General features: G+C 46.6%; 3 protein-coding genes and 1 non-coding gene across 7 annotated transcripts in view; 3 read left to right on the top strand and 1 right to left on the bottom strand.

Annotated features, from left to right (window-relative positions):
* The window catches only part of XPOT (exportin for tRNA), a 29,584-nt gene extending 26,584 nt beyond the window's left edge, over nt 1–3,000 (bottom strand). Inside the window, exon 1 of one of the 3 annotated variants that reach the window (XM_087767651.1) lies at nt 2,204–3,000. The gene's annotated coding sequence lies outside the window, so the exon portion shown is untranslated. Of the gene's footprint in view, nt 1–1,678; nt 1,965–1,987; nt 2,089–2,203 lie in introns of those variants that run through there. The other 2 variants (XM_087767650.1, XM_087767649.1) reach the window with 2 other exon arrangements.
* A 126-nt stretch (nt 3,001–3,126) lies between these two features.
* Nucleotides 3,127–6,838, top strand: RPL18A (ribosomal protein L18a). Its single transcript, XM_087767656.1, has 5 exons — nt 3,127–3,246; nt 3,680–3,859; nt 4,489–4,618; nt 6,157–6,266; nt 6,692–6,838. Exons 1-5 carry the CDS (start codon nt 3,229–3,231, stop codon nt 6,782–6,784), a joined length of 531 nt encoding a protein of 176 aa, XP_087623782.1. The 5' UTR covers nt 3,127–3,228; the 3' UTR covers nt 6,785–6,838.
* Nucleotides 5,233–5,364, top strand: LOC148054550 (small nucleolar RNA SNORA68). The gene has a single exon (XR_015707131.1). It is a non-coding gene; the product is annotated as a small nucleolar RNA SNORA68 (small nucleolar RNA).
* Nucleotides 6,839–8,497: 1,659 nt separating the features above from the next.
* On the top strand, nt 8,498–18,842 carry KICS2 (KICSTOR subunit 2). 2 transcript variants are annotated; one of them, XM_087764085.1, is made up of 4 exons: nt 8,498–8,827; nt 10,970–11,043; nt 11,122–11,258; nt 16,085–18,842. In XM_087764085.1, the coding sequence occupies exons 1-4, from the start codon at nt 8,593–8,595 to the stop codon at nt 16,899–16,901; spliced, it is 1,263 nt and encodes a 420-aa protein (XP_087620211.1). In that variant the 5' UTR covers nt 8,498–8,592; the 3' UTR covers nt 16,902–18,842. The 2 variants fall into 2 exon arrangements, with proteins under 2 accessions (XP_087620211.1, XP_009461499.1); XM_009463224.2 differs by having other exon boundaries at nt 10,970–11,258.
* The last annotated feature ends 469 nt before the right edge of the window (nt 18,843–19,311 follow it).

The raw sequence follows: 19,311 nt of genomic DNA, 5'->3' as shown, positions 1-19,311 counted from the left end.
TCGCAAAATCCATTACAAGATGTACTCATCTGTAACACCAAGTATATCACTAAAGCAAGTTTTATTTATAAAAAAATAATCAATAACATTAATAGTTAATATGCAGCTGTACAGAAAGTATCATCTTATTTACATAGAGACGCTTTTTTGTTAAGCAGTACACTATGTTGGGTGGCAAACTGATCTTACTGTAATTAGGAGGGTGCAGTTCCTTAACAGTGAAGTCATACAGGTATACATATCTCTCATCAGGATAGTTTATTCCCTTTCACATATGAAATACTTATAAATGTATTTGATAGTAGAGACTGCTTTCGTACAGGAAAACAGGAAAAAACGTAGCCACGCTTCAAGTGGGGAAGATTGCCCAGTTTAACAATACTAACGTGGTCAAAGGTGCGTAACTTGGGTCCAGAGATGCGCTAATAATCAAAGCATTTAGAGCATTTTAACTAGGAATGCTAACCATGGGAACAATTGGTAATTAAAGAATACTGCATTTACAGCAGTGGTTTTAGGTATTTACAAGATCGTGATAGCACACAGGGAGCCAGTGACATGCTTCATTTTAATCCCCTCAAGTTTTCTCTCTAATACAACAAAGACAGTAAAAGATTGTCTTTCACGTTCTTTTTTTGATCTCTGTTTTGCTTGCTGCAAATCGTGAGCATGTTTACAGACTCTCAGGCTCTGGAGCCTTTACGCTCGCCAAACACGCGGTCAGAACGAACAGCTGTGTGATTAGAGCTACTTCGAGAACTTCTCAACTGGACGAGGAAGTTTTTCTTAGGTCTTCATTTCAGGCACATTCTTACTGGCCAGGAATTCCCCGTCAGGAGCAAGGTCGCCTTGCCGCCCCCCCCCCCTCCCCGGCCCCAGGCTTGGCCGAAGAGCCCGGCCTCCTCCCGCCGGAGAGCCAACCCCGGCCGCTCCGCCGCGGAGGCCGGTGGGGCACTCGCACCCCACCGCGGCCACGTCTGCGGCGAAGACACCGGGGCTGCAACTTAACCCCTTCGGCCCCTTCCCGGGGCCGCCGCGGCGTGACAAAGCACTCCTCCTCCGGGGGCCCGGCCGCGCCTCTCCCGCGGCGGGGAACCCCCGCACCGAGAGCGGCGGAATATGGAGGTGGGGGGAGGTCCCTGCCTCCCTCCCTCCCGCCCCTCACGTTGCAGGCTAAGAGCTTACGGTTACTTCCTTCCCCCACCGGAGCCATAACGGAGGGCGGCCACCGAGGCAGCTCCCGCAGCGGGCGAATGTAACCGCGCCGTACGATACAGCGTGCCTTAGGAGAGAAAAATCCCGATGCTTTCGCACGCACCCCCAGCCCCCACCGGCTCACGGAGGGCCGGCCCCGCGGGGACCGGCCGACTGCGGCACCCCCCGCTCTCCCAGCAGCGGGGCCGGGCGGCCCAGGCGGGCGGGGAGGCTGCGGCGTCCCCCCCGCCCCGTTCCCCAGAGCCCCACAGCTGCGGAGGAGGCGACGCCGGGCTGACTAGAACCGGCCGGGTGACTCGAGGGGGCCCGCCGCCGCCGCCAGCTCGGCGGCGAAGCCCGCGGGCGCCCACGCCGCTCCTTCCCCGCCGCGGCCCCCGCCAAGGGCCGGGGAGGCCCCGCTCCCGCCCCGCCACCGCCGGGCTGAGTCACCCCGCGCCGCGTCGTGTCCCGCCGCCGCCGTTACCTTCCCGGTCACTCCTCCATCGCGGCGGCGCTGCCGGCTCCCACCCCCACAGCTCCGCGGCCGCCACGAGCATAGGGAGCGGGCCGGGCCGGGCCAGGCCGCGCCGCCTCGGCTGGCGGCGGGAGGAGGAGGAGGAGGACGCCCAGGGGAGGCGCCGCGCGTGCGGAACGGCCTCCGCGCCTCCGGGAAGGAGACCGGCCCCCGCCCCCGCCCCTCGGCCCGCCCGCGGCGGGGCCGCCGCAACGCAGGACTACGGCTCCCAGCGTGCCGCGCGGCGCCGCCGCCGCTGGCCCGTCCCGCCGCGCTCACCTCCCGCTCCGCCGAGGCGGCCCGCCGCGGGGCACGCCGGGAGGCGCCGCCGCCCCGGCCCCGCCGCACCCTGGGAGCCGTAGTCCCGCCCCCTGCGGCGAGCGGGCGTGGCCTCCGGCGCCCCGCCCCCTTCCCGGCATCGCGCCGCCGGTGCCGTCCCTCGTCCCCGCCCGCACCCCGCCGCCCCGTAAAACCAACTGCACCGATTTTACAAACCGGGACCCGCTGCGGGATCCGGCATCCGCGCTTTGTCAGCAGCAGCGAGGCGGGGCGGTGGCGCCCGCACGGGCCCGGGCTCTCCTGCTGCAAAAGCGGCGGCGCGGGCTCGTCCGCGAGGAGCCGAGTCCCCCCGCCCGTGCCTGCCACCGGGACACCGGGATCTTCCGCAAATCGTTCTGCCAAGCGATGAACACGGGGGGTTTGCGTGGTTAGGCGCGTGCGTGTCCGTAGCATCAGACTTGAAGAAAAGACTAGATGCAAATAACCGCAGCAACAAGCTGCGGCTATTTAGAAAATCGTTACAGCATCTGTCAAGGCAAAAGCCATTCGCATCTCACGGCTACGGCACCGCAGCTTGCAAAATCACGAGGGGCGCAACACTCGGGAGACCGCAACTCGCCGTTACTGCAGAACCGCTTCCAGTTCGCGGCGCACGGAGCGCACGTACTCGGGACCAGCCGTGAAGAGGATCCCACCAAACTGGGGGGGGGGGGGGGTCCACAGGCGCAGCCTCACGGTAGCCAGCAACCCCGGTCTCCCACGGGACCACGGGTGAGAAAGGTTCCCCCGGCAGCCCTCCATGCCCGGCTACCGCCCCGCGGGGAGCGCGGTGCTGGCTGGGGCCTCCCTGCCACGTCCTCCGCGGTAACGCGAGCAGGGCCGGCGGGAGACGGAGCCACGCACAGCCGGGCCTCTTCCTACCGGGGCCATGCGGGTCCGCGGCCACGGTGCCGAAGAGCGGGTCCCGCGGCACCGCCGGCCCCGGTGCGCCGGGGAGGACGGGCCCGGGGCGGTGCCCCCGCCGCGCGCCCGCGCCGCGCCACGCCACGCGCCCCCGCCGGCCCGGAACCCAGCGCCGGCCGCCGCGGGCGGAGACTGACGGCTGCCTCCTCCAATCGCGCGCTGCTCCCAGCCAATGGGCGGAGAGGACGGGCGGGGGCGGGGCTGCCGGCGGGCGGGTGACGGGAGGCGGCGGCGCACGCGGCCTTTCCTTTCCTGCGGGCCGCGGAGGAGGCAGCACCATGAAGGCGTCGGGCACTGTGAGTGAAGGCCGGGGCGCGGGGGGCACGGCCGCCACCGGGGCCAGGACCGGGACCGAGGCGACCGTTGGGAGGGCGGCGGCGCGGGCTTGCGGCGCTCGAGAGCGGCCTGTGCGCGTCCAAGCGGCCCTGTCCGGCCCTTGAGGGAGGCGAGCGGCCAACATGGCGGCGCCGCCGCTCCCGCAAGACGCGTGAGGAGGCCGCGCCGCCCCTGGGCGGGGGCCGCGATCGGCGGGCGGCACGGCTGGGCCCGCGGGGCGATCCGACTGGGCCGGTGGGCTCTCTCTTCCCCTTCCCCTGGCCTGGCCGGCTCTCGCCGCGGTGTTCGTACGTGGAGCCGCGGTGCCTTCGGGCGGGGGTGGCTCCGCGGCGGCTGGGCCGGCGGCGCGGAGGGGCTCACGCTGCGGGCGGCCTGTCTTTCGTCTCCTTCCAGCTGCGGGAGTACAAGGTGGTCGGGCGATGCCTGCCCACGCCGAAATGCACGACCCCTCCTCTCTACCGCATGCGGATCTTCGCTCCAAACCATGTTGTCGCCAAGTCCCGGTTCTGGTACTTCGTTTCTCAGCTGAAGAAGATGAAGAAGTCTTCTGGAGAGATTGTGTACTGTGGCCAGGTGCGGGATTAAAAACCTAAAAAAGTGGGAGATTTGTAAGGAATTCCAGCTGGTACATGTGGAAGGAATTTATATGAAGCGCTGTTCTTGGGGATGAGGTTGCAATTCATTTATCCTTCCGTTGCTGTGAAGCTGAGTGACAAATTCGGTTTTTCAAAGTGGCAGTATTATGTCCGGTAAACTAAACAGAAACTTAGTTCCCAGCACTTCAGAGTTATGAACTATGCCACCAGTCAGTTCTGCTCTCTGGTTCTTATGCTTGTGTCATTGTGGAATATGTCTTTTAAGAGTCATCTGGACATTCGTAATCCTTAGGAAGTAGATATTTGTATGCTTACGCTCATCTGCGTTGGTGCTTAAAGGACATTTTTTAGAGCTGAAATCTTGTGTGTATTTTTCTTTCCACACCGAATTACTAAAACTCTTCACTCTGAATTACCAAGACTTGAATGTAGCTATGTTGGTGTGGGGAAAGAGAGCAAATAGTTGTTTTTGACAATAAAACGTACCACAGTGGTTTCATTAGAGCTCTAAAATATTTATTCTTAAACTTGTAAAATGCAGCTCGTAAAATGTAAACTTGTAAAAAACCTGCCTCTAACTACTTTTGTGCTCTTCTGTAATTCCAGGTGTATGAGAAGTCCCCTCTGCGGGTAAAAAATTTTGGTATTTGGTTGCGCTATGATTCTCGTAGTGGAACTCACAACATGTACAGGGAGTACAGGGATTTGACCACGGCTGGTGCTGTCACTCAGTGCTGTAAGTACATGTAACTGAGGTGTAAAATGGTAGGACCAGTATGTAAGCACAAGATTAAATCTTAAACTGCGCATAAAGCGTGCTGACTTGATCCACGGTAAGATAACTGACACACTGGGAAAATAAAGTGGGGAGTTCCTGGAGAAGTCCGTAGGTGTTTATGTGGGATGTATGTAGTATCTTATTCGTTACCACTCTTGATACAGTTTCTCTAGCTGAAAATCTTCCCGCTTCATCTTGGTCTGACTTTCTACAGCTCTAGTAATGAGTTTTGCTATACAGAGAGTTTCATGACCTTTTGTGTGCTGTATATATTTTGCGCACTCTATTTATTGTTTTAAAACAATTGAGTATATCTTCCCAAGTCTTGTGGAGAGAGTATTTCAGATACCGTGTGGGACATACTAGCATCTGTCCTTTGGAGACTAAGTAGAAAAAAAATCACCGGGGAGGGGGGGAGGGAATCTGTGTTGCTCCAAGGCCTCATTGCCTCGGTTCAGGGAGAATTAAAGGTTGTTCTGCTTTCAGTCTGTTATGTGAGGTACTTGAGGGACAGACCATTTGTATAGCTGATGCTGTTGATATTTGAATCCAAAGTGTTATAAACCCTACAGAATGCACATAAAAACCCAAAGAATATTGTTCTTAATAATGATATTCTTGTCATGTGTGCAAATATTAAATGTATCTTGTCGCCTTTCAAAAGCTGAAGTGCTGTTGAAAGTGAAATTTAAGGTTCTACATTAACTTACAATGGTTCCTGTTAATTAACGTACTGAAGGACTGCTTAAGGGGCCTGAGAACTTAATTTGTCACGATACAGTGGCTTTGATACCTTTTATGTTCAAGAATACTTCTGACAGGTAAGTTTTTGATAGGTGTGGTAGATCTTCATGGGAAGCATTGTAAGCCCGGTAGTATTTCAGCAGGCGTATCTCGTGGAACTAGCTGTGGACATCATGGTTTGAAGACAGTGATTTTCACTGCTGCAGGGAGGAATTTTCAGGTAGCCCATGTACCGATGGCTTCCTCCTGTTTTGAAAGCCTAATTATGTGGGCTAAATATCAATTCACATTTCTGTTGCTTGTCAATTTTAAGAAGAGTAAAGATGACCTCAGATCCTGCTTCTACTTGCACCTTCCTTTTGGAAGGGAAATTTTTTTTTAAGTTCACTTGTCTTTCCTGTAATCATATTTCAGTGTTGATTCTGAATCACAGTTTTCTTGTGCAAGAAATGAAATAGTGCCACATAGATTACTTCTGTACTTGCCTACCTTGAAATCAGGCAAGAAGAATAAGATGGCGCTTTCTTGGAGGAGTTTGGTTGTGAATTCCAGGAAGAATTTGCTGCTGCATGTCGGTTCTGTCATGCTTCTGCCATCACTTTAGATACTAAAACCATTACCATTAATTAGAGTTGACCAGAAATTTTAAAAGTTGTAGGTGGTACTATAAACATTTCCTGAAAAGATGGTAGTAAGATTTTTTGAACTGAAAATATCTTGCAATTTATTTCTAATGAGTTCTCCTGTTACAGACCGCGATATGGGAGCCCGTCATCGTGCCCGTGCTCACTCTATTCAGATCATGAAAGTTGAGGAAATTGCTGCTAGCAAGTGCCGTAGACCAGCAGTCAAGCAGTTCCACGTAAGTGAAGTGACACTGCAGTGCCTGGTGGGTCCCGGTCTGACACTGGCCTGGAAGGGGGGAGCTCTCTTGTCTGGTACAGGTTTGCTTTGCAGGCAAAAATAGGGAAGGAATGAAACTTGCATGCGTAGGTTTACAATTACGTTATATTATGATCAAGACTTTTAATGCTAGAACCATTTGAAAAGTCAAACTAAAACAAATACGTGTTAACGTTGCAGAAAACTTGCCTTTAACAGGCATTTCTTTCAAAAAGAATTGCAAAACTAAGGCATCTGTTAGCTCCTATGAAGTATATCTAATCTGTGGATGCATTACTTCTCTGTACATAAGTCAGCAGTTGAATATAGCTTAGCTATTTATTGCAACCTATTTTCTGTTGTTCCTCTAATACCTCAATTAACAGAGAAACGCTTTTCTTGCAGGACTCTAAAATCAAGTTCCCTCTGCCGCACAGGGTTCTGCGCCGCCAGCACAAACCACGTTTCACCACCAAGAGACCAAATACTTTCTTTTAAATACGAAAATGTGCTATCAATCAACTCTGTGTTGTAATAAAGGTCTTATTTGAACCTTTGACTCCCAGTTGTCTTTTGGAAACGGTGTCCTGGGTACCTAGGAGTCCTCCTTCCTACTCTTTTATTTTCTCTAAACTATTGGCAGCCTACTATTGACAGCCGTGGTTGCCTTCAAACAGGTACTGACTTAAATTACCAAAATATCCCATCAATAAACCAGAATTTTAATTACCAGCTTTCCAGGTCAGAGCAAGTCTATTGTCGAGCAGCTATAAAATCCTACATTCATTTTGTCCCTTAGGCACAGTAAGTAAGTAAGCAAATACAGTTGAATTCAGGAAGGCGGCAGCTTTTTGTGCGTGCAGAACTCAAACTCGTCAGCTGTAAGAATAAAGACCTCATAACTTCAGTTAAGCTACTTCAAGTTTTAGGCATTTAAAGCCAAGACTTTAGTTCTAACCTGGACCTTCTCAAGAATGTTACACACCATTCTGAATTAACTCATGTACATGTACAGAGGTGCCTGCACCTAGAAATGAAAAGTGACGAAGGGCTTGGCAGACTTACTTCTGATATTAGACCAATTCTTCTGATGAAAATTAATTTTTATATCCAAAGCCCCATTTACAATATAATGCCACAGTAAAAAAAATGTGTTGCAGACGCCGTGTAGTTAAGTGGAGTTAAAAAGACTGCTTCACACCTAAAGACATTTTTTGCTTCTGGTGCCTATTTTAAATTGCAGTGTGTTTTGAGTGTTTCCTGGACAAGAGGGAGGCAGCTAGTTCCATTAGCACAGCGGTGTTGCCCAGAGTTAGAGAGCTGGTGTTGTGTTTTGCCTAGATGTCAGCTTAAAAACAAATGCAGGCACGAGTAGAGTGCAGGGAAATACTGTCCAGAGAGGAAACTGGGAATGTTTTAGTTTCGGAGTAGCTGGAGAGCTGCATCTCAACCAGGCGAGGAACTGCCTCCTGGATGTCAAGCAGGAGCCTGGCTCGGTGCGAGGGGGGCGGCCGTGCCACCAGAGTTGGACCAGTCAGTGCTGCCACAACAGCCCCCCTTCTGCGGCCTGGTGCCGCTGTGGCTCAGCTCTGCCCTCCTCCTCCTCACCCCCGCGGTGAATCGGTTCAGGGAGCTCATCTGCCCAAAGCACGACCTCAAAAAAAAAGGGGATTAATTTGGGCAATTCGTGATCTCCCGGTCGCAAGGGAGGGGAAACTAAACACAAAACGTTTGGACGAGCCGGTCCTGCGGAGTCCCAGCAGGGTATGGCCAAAGGGTGGGAACGAGGTCGCCTGCAAGACCTTCTATTTTGGAACTTTTTGACTGAAAAAGCAATTTAGCATGAAACTGGGCTTCAGATTTAAGCTTCATAAAAGCCAACGCGGCAGGGCGGAGGAGGGCTGGTTACAGGGGGCAGCACCAGCGTGCCCTACGGAACCGGCCCACCGCCGGCCAGGAAGTCAAACACGGTGCTTGCCCGCTGGCTGTGGCGCCCCTCGGGCTCGGGGCTTCCAGACTGCCTGAGTGACGCCGCCGCTGGAACTCCCCACAGCTTATGGCGTCGCTCGACGGAGCCTCCGTGACGAGGCCAAACGGCCCCGCGCGCGGCAACCGCCCAGCCGTTAAACGGAGAGTGCGAGCCCCCGCCCGTCACGTGACCAGGAGCAGGCTCCTCCCCGCCTCGCTTCTCACGTGACAAGGGCAGGAGCGTGAGGGGAGGCGGCGCGAGCTTCTTCCCTCACGCGGCCGCGGCGCCGGACCCGGAAGTAGCGGCCGTTGCGGAGGCGGCGGTACCGCCGGGCGGGATGGGGGAGTCGATCCCGCTGGGCGCGCCGGTGCCGGTGGAGCAGGCCGTGCTGGAGACCTTCTTCTCCCACCTGGGCATCTTCTCCTACGACAAGGCGAAGGACAATGTGGAGAAGGAGCGGGAGGCCAACAAGAGCGCGGGGGCCAGCTGGCTGGCCCTGCTGGCCGGGCTGGCGCACCTGGCCGCCGCCGAGAAGGCCTACCACAGCATGACCTTCCTGGGCCAGAAGCTAGGTACCGCCCGGCCGCCGCCCCTCGCGTCCCGGGGGGAGGGATCCCTCTCCGCTCCCCCGCCCCTCGGGCCCCCGCTCCGGGCCGCCCCTCGCTCAGGCCCGAGGCCGCTGCCCGCTCACGGCCCGCCCCGCGTTTAGCTCCGCGGGTGTCGGCAGCGCGGTAGGGAAGGGGCGGCTGCCGTAGCCCTACAGGGTGATCTGTCAGCCGGCAGTTGCACAGCGCTAGGTTCCCGAGGACCCTGGCCTCGCTGAGCTGCGTGTCTGAAACACAGGTGCTGGGTCAGCAAGTGTCCGTGGGCCCAGTGAGAAATCGGCTCTGCCGTTTGGGCTACCCCTAAAGAATAAACAAGAGTGCAGGTGGCACAGTGGCTGTGCGAATAGGTACATCTCTTTATTGGCTATCTACCTGCCGTTCCCAAGGTATAGCCAGAAGTGTTTCTGTACTGGCATGCTCTGGCTGAGATTCTGGCAAAGGTGAGCTCAGTGGGGTGACCAAAGGGTTAAAGCTTTTTCACGTCACAGTTCCAGGGCCTAATGTTAGAGCTGCATATGTGTAAGTACTCGGGGATGGAAATAGCCTCCTAAAAGTTGTTATTCATGTAGACTCTGCAGGATCCCAGGAAGTTTTGGCTACAATCTTGGCTGCTTCGTGCTCTCTCAGTATGTGAATAGAAAAATCCCAAACGGGCACAGGATGAGCTGTCATCATGTTGCCCTCTGGGCAAAGCTGCTTATTTTCTCTTTGAACTGCAGACTGGCATGGAAAATGGATCAAGGGATCCAAGTCTGATGTGTAATGCGGTAAAGCATCAAGAAAATTCTGCTTTGGTGTTTAAGTAGTGACTTGGAACTGTTCCATAAGATCTTTACAGACAAAGCTCTGTCTATAAGGCTGACTTTAAAAAGTGAATTTGGTGCTTGCAGAAAGGATAATGTTGACAACAGAAGGGACAAAGTTTTGTTTGTTTATATACTTCATGAATAACAAATAGATGATTCTTCATCATGTCCATGACTTGGGGGCAACTCTTGGCTTAGGAAGGTAGCTATTTCGCCATGATAACCAATTCTCTGCCTTTCTGCCTCAAATTGCTAAGGTCGCTTTTGAACATTAGATGTGTAAAATGGATGTGAAAAGGACTATCCACCACTACAAAACTTATAAGCAGTTTCAAAGTGGAACCTAAATTTGGAATCTCTTTAAAGTTCTGCAGATTCAGTCCCTGTGATCCTTGCTCTGCTGCAGCTGTTGAGTGCTGCAGTGGCACATAAGGCCATTCGTAAATAGAAATTATGAAGTAAGGTTAGTAGCCTTGTACAGTCTTTTGGTAGCATCAAAGTTAAATATCTTTTACTTTGACCCTCTACTTTTGTCTTTTTTTCTTTTTTAAATTCCTCGTAGTGTTGAGCAAGTAGAGAGAAGCACAGACTTCTTTCCCCTCATCCCCCTGCCCGCCCCCCCCCCCCCCCCCGCACTCCCCCAGTTTTAGTTGTGGATTAACCTGCACCGTGGTCTCACTGAGATAAACTGTGATTGTTTTACCTTTGAATTCTGGTTTACATTAAGATTTCGTAGGGACTGGGAACATTTGGTTTGTATGCACAAATGTCACATGGTTCCCATTTAAAGGTTGCTTCGCAAATTTGAGTGCTTCATGATTGAAGAGCTATTCTTAGGGGAATTCTCTTGAAAAAATCCAGTGTTATTAATAGGAGTGGAGGCTATTAAAATTTCATGATGACTTGATTCTTCTGACTTCCACAGATAACAGTATTTCCAGGTCATGTATCATAGAAGTAAATTTAACTGAACCCTTGTTTTCTGAGAGGTCACGCCATAGCTGAGGCAGATGTGAGGGAGTTGAAGTTTTGCAGCAGTTGTTGGCTGCAGAGATGTGAATTGGGACAAGCGTAACTTGCATGAAATTACATAAAGTGCTACTGATATATGCTATGTGTAATTCAGTTACTTGCAAAATAATACACTGAAATTTGTTTCTTGAGTAAAAAAAAAATACTGTGATCAAACAACACTTAGGAACACCTAGGGGAAAACAAACATGGTTATATACAATTTTCCAGTATTGCTGTCTATCTTTGCTGTCCCTGGATTTTGGTAATACCTCCATATTTATCTGAACAGGTGGTCAGTCATTCTTCAGCCGAAAGGACTCCATCCGAACCATCTACACATCTCTGCATAATGAGCTGAAGAAGGTGGTGGCGACGGGTCGCAATGCACTAGGAGGAACAGCTCCTCACTTGGAAGAGCTGCTTTCTCACCTGTCTGAACAGCTCTGTTTTTTTGTTCAGGCTCGGATGGAAATTGCTGACTTCTATGAAAAAATGTACACGCTCAGCACCCAAAAGTTCATTAACTCTGAGGAACTGGTAAACATTTTGGAATCCATCTTAAAGAAATACAGCTCAAGGTCAGTGCTTATTTGCTAGCAGTAAGTACTCAGACACATGATTTGTAATAAATTATGTTGAGGTTCAAAGCAAGCCTAAAAACTTTGCTGTCCTTTGATTGCTGAGCAGCACAGCCCCTTGCATGAATTCGTGCGTGAAGTCGGTGTTGGTCAGCAGCATCAGACACGCGAAGTCTCAAAATATGACTCCTCTGAAGAAGAAAAATAAAAAAGGGAGAGTGTTTCTGCTCCTCATGTTCTAGGAGCCGTCTTCCCTATTCCTTAATTAATACTTTGCATGTTCATGTTCAGCAGAGAGGAAGGGTCATTTTCCATATAAAAGACTTCTTGCACTTCTTCGTTAGGAGTGGAGGGGAAACAAAGACTTAATTGCATATGGACTTCAGTAAAATTGATAAGCAAATAAAACAGATATTTGTGTGACAATTTTACTTCAGTCTAGAATGTATGTCTGCTTAATTCTAAAAGCTGCACCATCGCTATTTGGTCTACCAAGTAGGGTTTTATGGTGATCTGTTGTCACTTCTCTTGAGAGGTATTAGAGCCAGTAGAAGGAGCACCTCTGAGTCTTTGGTCCCTGTCATTGTGGTTTCTTGAAGTTAACATCTAATAGTTCCTGTTAAAAGAATCCCAGGATGTTTCTAAATGATTCTGGGATGGGTATTTCATATATAACACATGTGAGCCTTGAAAGTGATCGCAGTTTAAAAAAGAGAGAATTTTTGAACGCTTGTCAACAGACTCATATTCTAGCTCTTTATTTTAAAGCAAAACAAGGTAGCCATTGTAGAAAGATAACTTTCAAATGTAGTTGGATTTTTTGAAATTTGTGTTAGTGAAATAGTGTCTAAGACAACATTTGGGGAGAATATTCTGAGGTCTTACTTTTTCAGTTATGATTTTTAAAGTGTACGCCTAGGAAAAATCAGAATAATTCAGTGCTGCTTTCTGACGTTCCAAATCTAAGCATTGCAGCTGACTCCCTTATTTTTTTAGGAATAACTTAGGCAAATTGCTATGCAATTTTGCTATTTGAAAATCAAAACTAGTCTATATGATCTTCGTAGTGATTGTTTTGCAGTTCTTTGTTTGTGAACTCTTACAAGATCAGGGCTGTTAGTCCAATGAAAAATGAAACTTACATATTTTTTTCCTTGGTAATAAACATTAAAAAGTAAAGTTAGGTAAGTTTGGGGTTTTGTTTTTGTTTTTTTTTTTTAAAGTTGATTTATGTTGTACACTAACCATTGCCATCTCTTCTGAGCATGTGCTGAGTCAACGGCACTGTTAAAAATCTGAAAACCAAAACTGATATTTGGACAAAGTGACTGGAGATTGTTATATATGAAATGCTTTACTATGCTATTTAAATAAATTTCAGTGACATGTCTGTACTTCTAAGGCATTATTATAACCTCTTTAAAAAAATAAGCAATGTCTCCCTGGGAAAAAATACTGCTGATCTTGCTTTGCGTTAATGAGCAGTCTCTAAGATGGAGACATTCTAAGGTGCTGTTAGAGCTAATTCAGTAGCTGCTGAGTCGTCCTCCCCAGTCACGTACAGAATATTTCTGAAAAAAGTGGGGATGATGATATCTTCCTTTAGTCCTTCCATTAGTTTCTTCATATCTCAGATTATTTTCTGGGGGCTGTTGTGCTGATGTGTGCTGGCTGGAAGGCATTTCTCTTTTGCAGTCTGTTGACCCAATCAGGTGAAAGGTCAAATAAACTCATCCTTACCCAGTCTCTTCCCTCTGTTAATATATTCCTCACTTGTAGTTGAGGATGTCTGCCATTATTTCAGCCAACTGTGCTAAGGCCAGACAGGGCATCCGTTCTGTAGATAGGTTCTGGCCTTGGTTTCTTTCTTTTACATCTAAAAATAGCTGTTCAGATAATGTAGAGCAAATAAGTGCTTGCTGGTAAAGGAATGACAGAATTAATTGACTGTCAACAGTCAGGTCATATTGTCTGTATCTGAAAAATCATTAACTCTTGAACAGTTTAAAGCTATTTTCTTCCTACTTATTGCTGACTTCTACACAGCCAATACTAGATATTTTCCTCTCTGTTTTTCTATAGAATACAGCTGGAGAAGTAAATTTTCCTGAAACTGTTGGTTTGGGTGGGCTCTTAACTGAAATAATTAAAACAGCATCAGAAGCAGGATCCTTTAAAAGCTTAGTATAAAATGAATAAGTAACTAGTAAACCTATTCTGATGGAATTATTTTTAAGTGTTAAATGTTTTTTCATCTAGTCAGCATTTTGTAAATACATGCATGCATGTGTCATCTATGGAAGGAAAAAAAAAAGCTGTAGAAAAACGAGGCTTCTTTATAGTCTGCAAAACAAAACTGTAGCATCCCTCTGCTTTTGAGAATGATGGGGGGGGGGCGGGAAATCAATGTTCCAATGTGTTTTTAAGTTCTTAACACTCTGGCTTATTGAAATATTGTAAAAACCTGTCTGGCTTACGCGGTACTGAACTCAGTCAGATGCTTCTGTGTTACGAAAGTTAATTGCAGCCGATATACTGAGTACATAACCTGTTAGTTTACTCTGCAACCATATCAAGCTTCTTGGCTGTGGCTGAGGTGTGTATTTTTGGATTAAAACAGTTTCGCAAATCCTGCTGTGTAGCGAAACATGAAAATAGCCAAGAGCCATGAAGCAAAGTAGAAGTGGGAAGCTATACATCATAATGTTAATCCAGGAGATCTGGCAGTGCTGTATTAGTAGGAATTTTTTAATTGCTTTTAAGGATGAAGAATAACCTTCTTGGTCTGACTGCAGGTGTATTGAATACACTGTGCACTTGATGGGAATATTTGGAATAAATAATGTTGCATAATGCTTTTTTTTCCCCCCTTTCTAATACATGGCAACAAACCCGTTTTTCTGCTGAATACCGAAACCTTTGGAAATACATAATGTTGACTGTTAGCAGAATATTATTTTTAATTGACTCTTGTTTGTTCAAAGAAATGTAAATATACTCTGGACTTCTCAGCTCACCAAAGTAGCCAGTAATCACTGTATCTCAGCTATAGCAGGTAGATATGATGATTGCTGACATGTACTGTGTACAGAAGGTGGCTGGTCACCCAACCTAGCCTGTTTGCAGAACATGGTGCATCAACTGATTTATGATATTCATCATTTCATTTTCTTCAAATAAATTTGGACTTGCATCTTAGTAGCAAATCCTTTCAAGATGTGTATTGTGGCTGTAAAAAAAAAAAAAAAAAAAAGAGACACTTAAAAATAGTGATATAAAATTGTAGACAAGTTTCACAAGCCTAAGAATTAATGTTTTGGCAAGAGCTTGATGGAAAATCAAAGAAAAAATAGTGAAGGGAGAGGGTATGAAAAGCCTAAAATTCTCATTCTGTCTTCTGGTCCACAACAAGATTAAGTGTTTTGGTTTTGAACTAAGTGTTTCCAAAATTGATTATATGTATTGTGTCCTGGAAACTCAGGTGAATAATGGAGTCACTTCCACTTTGTCTGAAGATGAGCCGTTACAGGTTGGAAGGATTCAGTATAAACTTCTTTGTTTTAAAGCAATAACAAGACCCAGGATATTTTTCTGAAGTGAGGGGATAAATCTGTCTTGTCTTAAGTGGAAACCTCATCAAGTCTTGTCTTTGAACTATTGGTTGTTCTTTGTTGAGACCTCTTTAGGAGTCCTAAATGCCTATTAGCGAACACATTTACTAAAAAGGCCACTTTTGTCTTTGCTGAAGACTCATTCTTTCTAAAGTTAAGTATTTAGCTTTTGCAGCTGGAACAGTTTTGCACAGTTTGAATTAAGTGTGTATCTGTCAATGATGATGTTATAAATTTGCAAGTAGTTTGAGTATCAAGGGAAGGGAGGTAGGCTGGATCTGTCTCTTTTTTCCTGATGTTTAGAAAAAATAAAGTGAGAAGAGAAAGCTATAGAATGGATCTATAAAATTGCATTTCATTGAGATTTGTTCTAGTAGTAGGATCACTCTTGTGAATAAGATGTGCAGTGGCATTTCTACCTGGTAAATGAGGTGGTTTGCTTTTTTTTTTTTTTAACATTTCTTACATTGAGAGTTGATTTTGACCTGAATTTTTAACGAGAGAGAAATTGGTTGTTACAGCATCTTCATTGTGATATGATGAAATCCTGCCAAATGTTTTTCCCCTTCATTGTTTTTAGTACACTAGGGTTTGGAGCTTGAGACCTGGTTCATTGGTAAATACAGTTAATCATGGTTCCATTGACTAATTTCCCATCACAATTTTATTGTGAGTTTAAAAAAAACAAAAAGAAAAAAGGCTCAGCTTGGCTTCCTCATAGCATTCCTATACAAACAGCAAATTTATAACATAACTCCTTTGATTTAACTTAATGTCTTACTGCTATTCCAGAGCTATCAAGACATATTTTACCACTAGAAGGGATTTTAAATTGTAACAAAACCACCTGAAACTAGAGAGAAATGGTACTATAGTAGTTCATGGATCAAGATAAACTGTGATTATTGTTGAACTGATCAAATGTAACTCCCTTGGTTTGATAGAGAAATGTCTGACAGGTTTGGGTTTTTTTTCCCAAATTTTTTTTCCCACACAGAAGTCCTGTATGCTCATTAAAAATATCTGTCCTAATTATGTTAAAAGAACAGTTTTTAAAAATTAACAAGGTTCTTAAATTAACAAGGTTGTTTTTTGGTTTACCCTTTACTCTGCATTGATATTTGGTCTTCTGTCTGTGAATTAACAAATACTCTCTGATTATTTCACTCTTGTGTACAGCAGTTCTCATGTCTTGAATAATGTTATGTTTTCTAGGTTTCATCATCCAATCCTCAGTCCTCTTGAAAGCAGTTTCCAGCTGGAAGTAGATGTGCTTGCACATCTCTTAAAGGCTCAGGCTCAGATCTCAGAGTGGAAGTTCCTTCCATCCCTGGTCAACTTGCACACTGCTCACACAAAACTACAGACTTGGGGCCAAATTTTTGAGAAACAGCGAGAGACCAAGAAGCATCTGTTTGGAGGGCAGTCTCAGAAGGCTGTACAACCTCCGCACCTCTTCCTCTGGCTCATGAAGCTCAAAAACATTCTCCTTGCCAAGTTTAGCTTTTACTTTCACGAGGCCCTTAGTCGACAAACAACAGCATCTGAAATGAAAACTTTGACTGCTAAAACAAATCCTGATTACTTTGGAAAAATTTCCAGCTTCATCCGGAAGTATGACGCCGTCAATGTTTCCTTAATTTTTGACAATCGTGGATCAGAGAGTTTTCAGGGACATGGTTATCATCATCCCCATTCTTACAGGGAAGCCCCCAAAGGAGTGGATCAGTACCCTGCAGTGGTGTCTCTGCCCAGCGACAGGCCTGTTATGCACTGGCCCAATGTAATCATGATTATGACTGATAGGACCTCTGATCTCAACAGTTTGGAGAAGGTTGTTCACTTCTACGACGACAAAGTCCAAAGCACGTACTTTCTGACTCGCCCCGAACCTCACTTTACCATTGTAGTCATTTTTGAGTCCAAGAAGTCAGAAAGGGACTATCATTTTATTTCTTTTCTCAATGAAATTTCACATTCCCTTAAGAACTCCAAAGCTTTTGCAAGCTTGAAGCCTGGATCCAAAGGGTAAAATACAAACTACTGGTGGTATGCCAGCCTTGGGGGAGCTGTAGCTTTCAAGGATTAGATAAATTCATGATTCTCAGAGTCTAATTAAAAAGGAACCATTATTTTTAATGTTATAAGTTCCTTTTTTTTTTTTTTAAGCTAACAGACACTTGAAGAAAAGTATTTTTGGGCAGCACTCAGTGGGATAACTTAATTGTGGGGTGCTAAATGGCCACAATAGGATTTTTTTTTTTGTGTGGTTTCAGTATGATTTATTTTTTCAGTTCACAACTTTGTTGCCTGTATCAGAAAGGAATATATGCACTTTATCTTAGTCTGATCATTAACTGACTTCTACAGAGTTTATTGAAAATGTGGTGAGAATGGAAGATACTATCTTTTCAGAAAACTGCATTGCCTGACAAATTATTTCTGGGAACTACATGCTGATACAAGGGAATATTAAAAAAAATGAAACTGCGAGAACAAATTTTAAATAAAAATATAAGAATTGCAAAAGGCACCATTGTTAATGATAACTTAGTTTTCAAATGGTTTAAAATGATAATTGAGGTCTCTTGCACTCTGTTCAGCACCACTCTCTATTCTGAACACCCTCTGTCATAAAGCTTTGTCATTGCTCCAGAACGCAGGCTGGGGTGAGAAAAGCTGCGGCATGGGCTGGAAGGCCAGTATTCGCTGGAGTGTTGTGACATTCTGTGTCCAGTACCAATCTTGGCTCGGGTTAACTGAAGGAGACAAGCCGAGGTTGAGCAGGTATTCTAGAAAGAACAGCTCCATGGAAAAAGCAGCAAAGCTCTTTTCAAATTATGCTTTTGTTTGGTTACCTTAAAAAAAAAAAAAAAAAAAGGCAGTAGGAAATGCCCATTGTAAATGAGTTATTTTCTGATTTGCTGTTAGGGTCAACCTGGATTTGTCTTCAGGTTTTTATTTCTTTCTGTTCAGTTTTAAATAATGTTACAATTAAGCCAAATCACTTTTGGAATTTGGATTTAAATATCTCGCCTATGCAGTATGTTTACCTCATTCTAAAATGTCTTCTTCACCACTAACTTCTAGGCTCCAGTTTGGAAAAAAATATGTTTTCTAGTTACCCTGGAGGTGCTTTATTTTGGAAATTTTTGAATGAAAATATTTCCGAATACAAGAAAAGGGTCAATACGGCTGTACCTGTAGCCTTATATTGCATGATTCTTCTGACCGTTAGCTATGCAGTTGTGCAAGCACTTTCATGGGGATTCAGGAAGAGTGATACGGGTCTGCTGTATGATGTACGTAAGTGTAGTAAAGTTAGATACTTAGCTGACACTATGTGAGGTATAACATCATCAGGTTTGTTTTAAAAGGGAGTTTAAGTCAAAATGTTGGTTTCTGTTAAGACTGAAATATAAAATCTACCATTGCAGATGTGGCTTTTACTGATCCCTTTCTCCCACAAAAGGTTATGATAACTTGTCTTGCCTCTTGCTGCAAGTACCGATTTCTTTACAATCACATAAGCATGTTCTGTTCTTGAAATGTAAGCTCTGACTTTCCACTTTGTGCCAAATAGAGCCTTCCATGCTTTTCTACAATTATATGTTTGTCTGTTGTGAATATCTGTGCTACTGCCTTTCACCTGAAGTCTTAGTCTGATTGCAGTATCACTCTCAAAAGTTTAGAGGCTGTTCTTTGCTGTTGGAAGATAACAGAGTTGCAAATACGCTAGCAACTGGAGGACACCTGGTTGTTACAGCATTACACTTTGCAGCTTGAATTGCCCTTTTAACAGGACAAAGTTGCGAATAACAGTATTGAGAGAGTTTGTGTGCTTCCCCCTGTGGGACAGTGACCTTGTAATAGCGTTGTACTATTGCCTTCCTCAGCCTGAGTAACAGAAAAGAGGCTGTCACCAGAACCGATTCCCAGTCTTCAGCAGTGTAATAAAGTGTTGCACAAATTCTGTCTGCCTCAGTATTTCCCCGTTGTACTAGCTGTCTGTGGGAAGGGGGAGAGGAGGCTGGGGGAAGAGACCGCGTGTGGGTACAGACACCTTGCTCATTTCTGAGTTGCAGGGAGCATGTTGGAAGAGGTGAAAGAGAAATCTGCTGCCCTTTGGAGCAGACCATCAGCTTTTATCGTTTGCTGAAATGGCTGGAGGCCGTTCCCAGTGGTTTTTGTGGGGAGAGGAAAAGGAGACAACTCTGTTTGGCAGACCTGGTGGTTTGCTGCATGCTCCTGCCACTGTTTTTGGCAAGTAGTGTCTCTGGGAAGGGATGCTAGGTGATGTTTCTGTGGAGGAGGAGAAAAGAGACTTGCTTTGTCCCTTGCCAGCGGTGGGGTTGTTTGCTGCAGTTTTCTCTAGAGGCTCTTGGGGAAGCAGCCAGAGGAGCCATCCGACTTGTGGGTAAGAATTACTGAATATTTAGACT

This window comes from Nipponia nippon, unplaced genomic scaffold, assembly GCF_047370975.1.
Source record: "Nipponia nippon isolate SJK-2023a ecotype South Korea unplaced genomic scaffold, ASM4737097v1 scaffold_3, whole genome shotgun sequence".
NCBI lineage: Eukaryota > Metazoa > Chordata > Aves > Pelecaniformes > Threskiornithidae > Nipponia > Nipponia nippon.
Note: the sequence above shows the minus strand (reverse complement) of the source record. Positions and strands in the feature narration are given on the sequence as shown.

Excerpts from the sequence above, each read along its gene's own strand:
- RPL18A (XM_087767656.1), top strand. Across the intron at positions 4,619-6,156 it reads TGGTGCTGTCACTCAGTGCT|ACCGCGATATGGGAGCCCGT; the intron begins GTAAGTACATGT and ends CTCCTGTTACAG. Across the intron at positions 6,267-6,691 it reads CAGCAGTCAAGCAGTTCCAC|GACTCTAAAATCAAGTTCCC; the intron begins GTAAGTGAAGTG and ends CTTTTCTTGCAG.
- KICS2 (XM_009463224.2), top strand. The coding sequence starts at position 8,593 with ATGGGGGAGTCGATCCCGCTGGGCGCGCCGGTGCCGGTGGAGCAGGCC. Across the intron at positions 8,828-10,969 it reads CTTCCTGGGCCAGAAGCTAG|GTGGTCAGTCATTCTTCAGC; the intron begins GTACCGCCCGGC and ends TTATCTGAACAG. Across the intron at positions 11,259-16,084 it reads TTAAAGAAATACAGCTCAAG|GTTTCATCATCCAATCCTCA; the intron begins GTCAGTGCTTAT and ends TATGTTTTCTAG.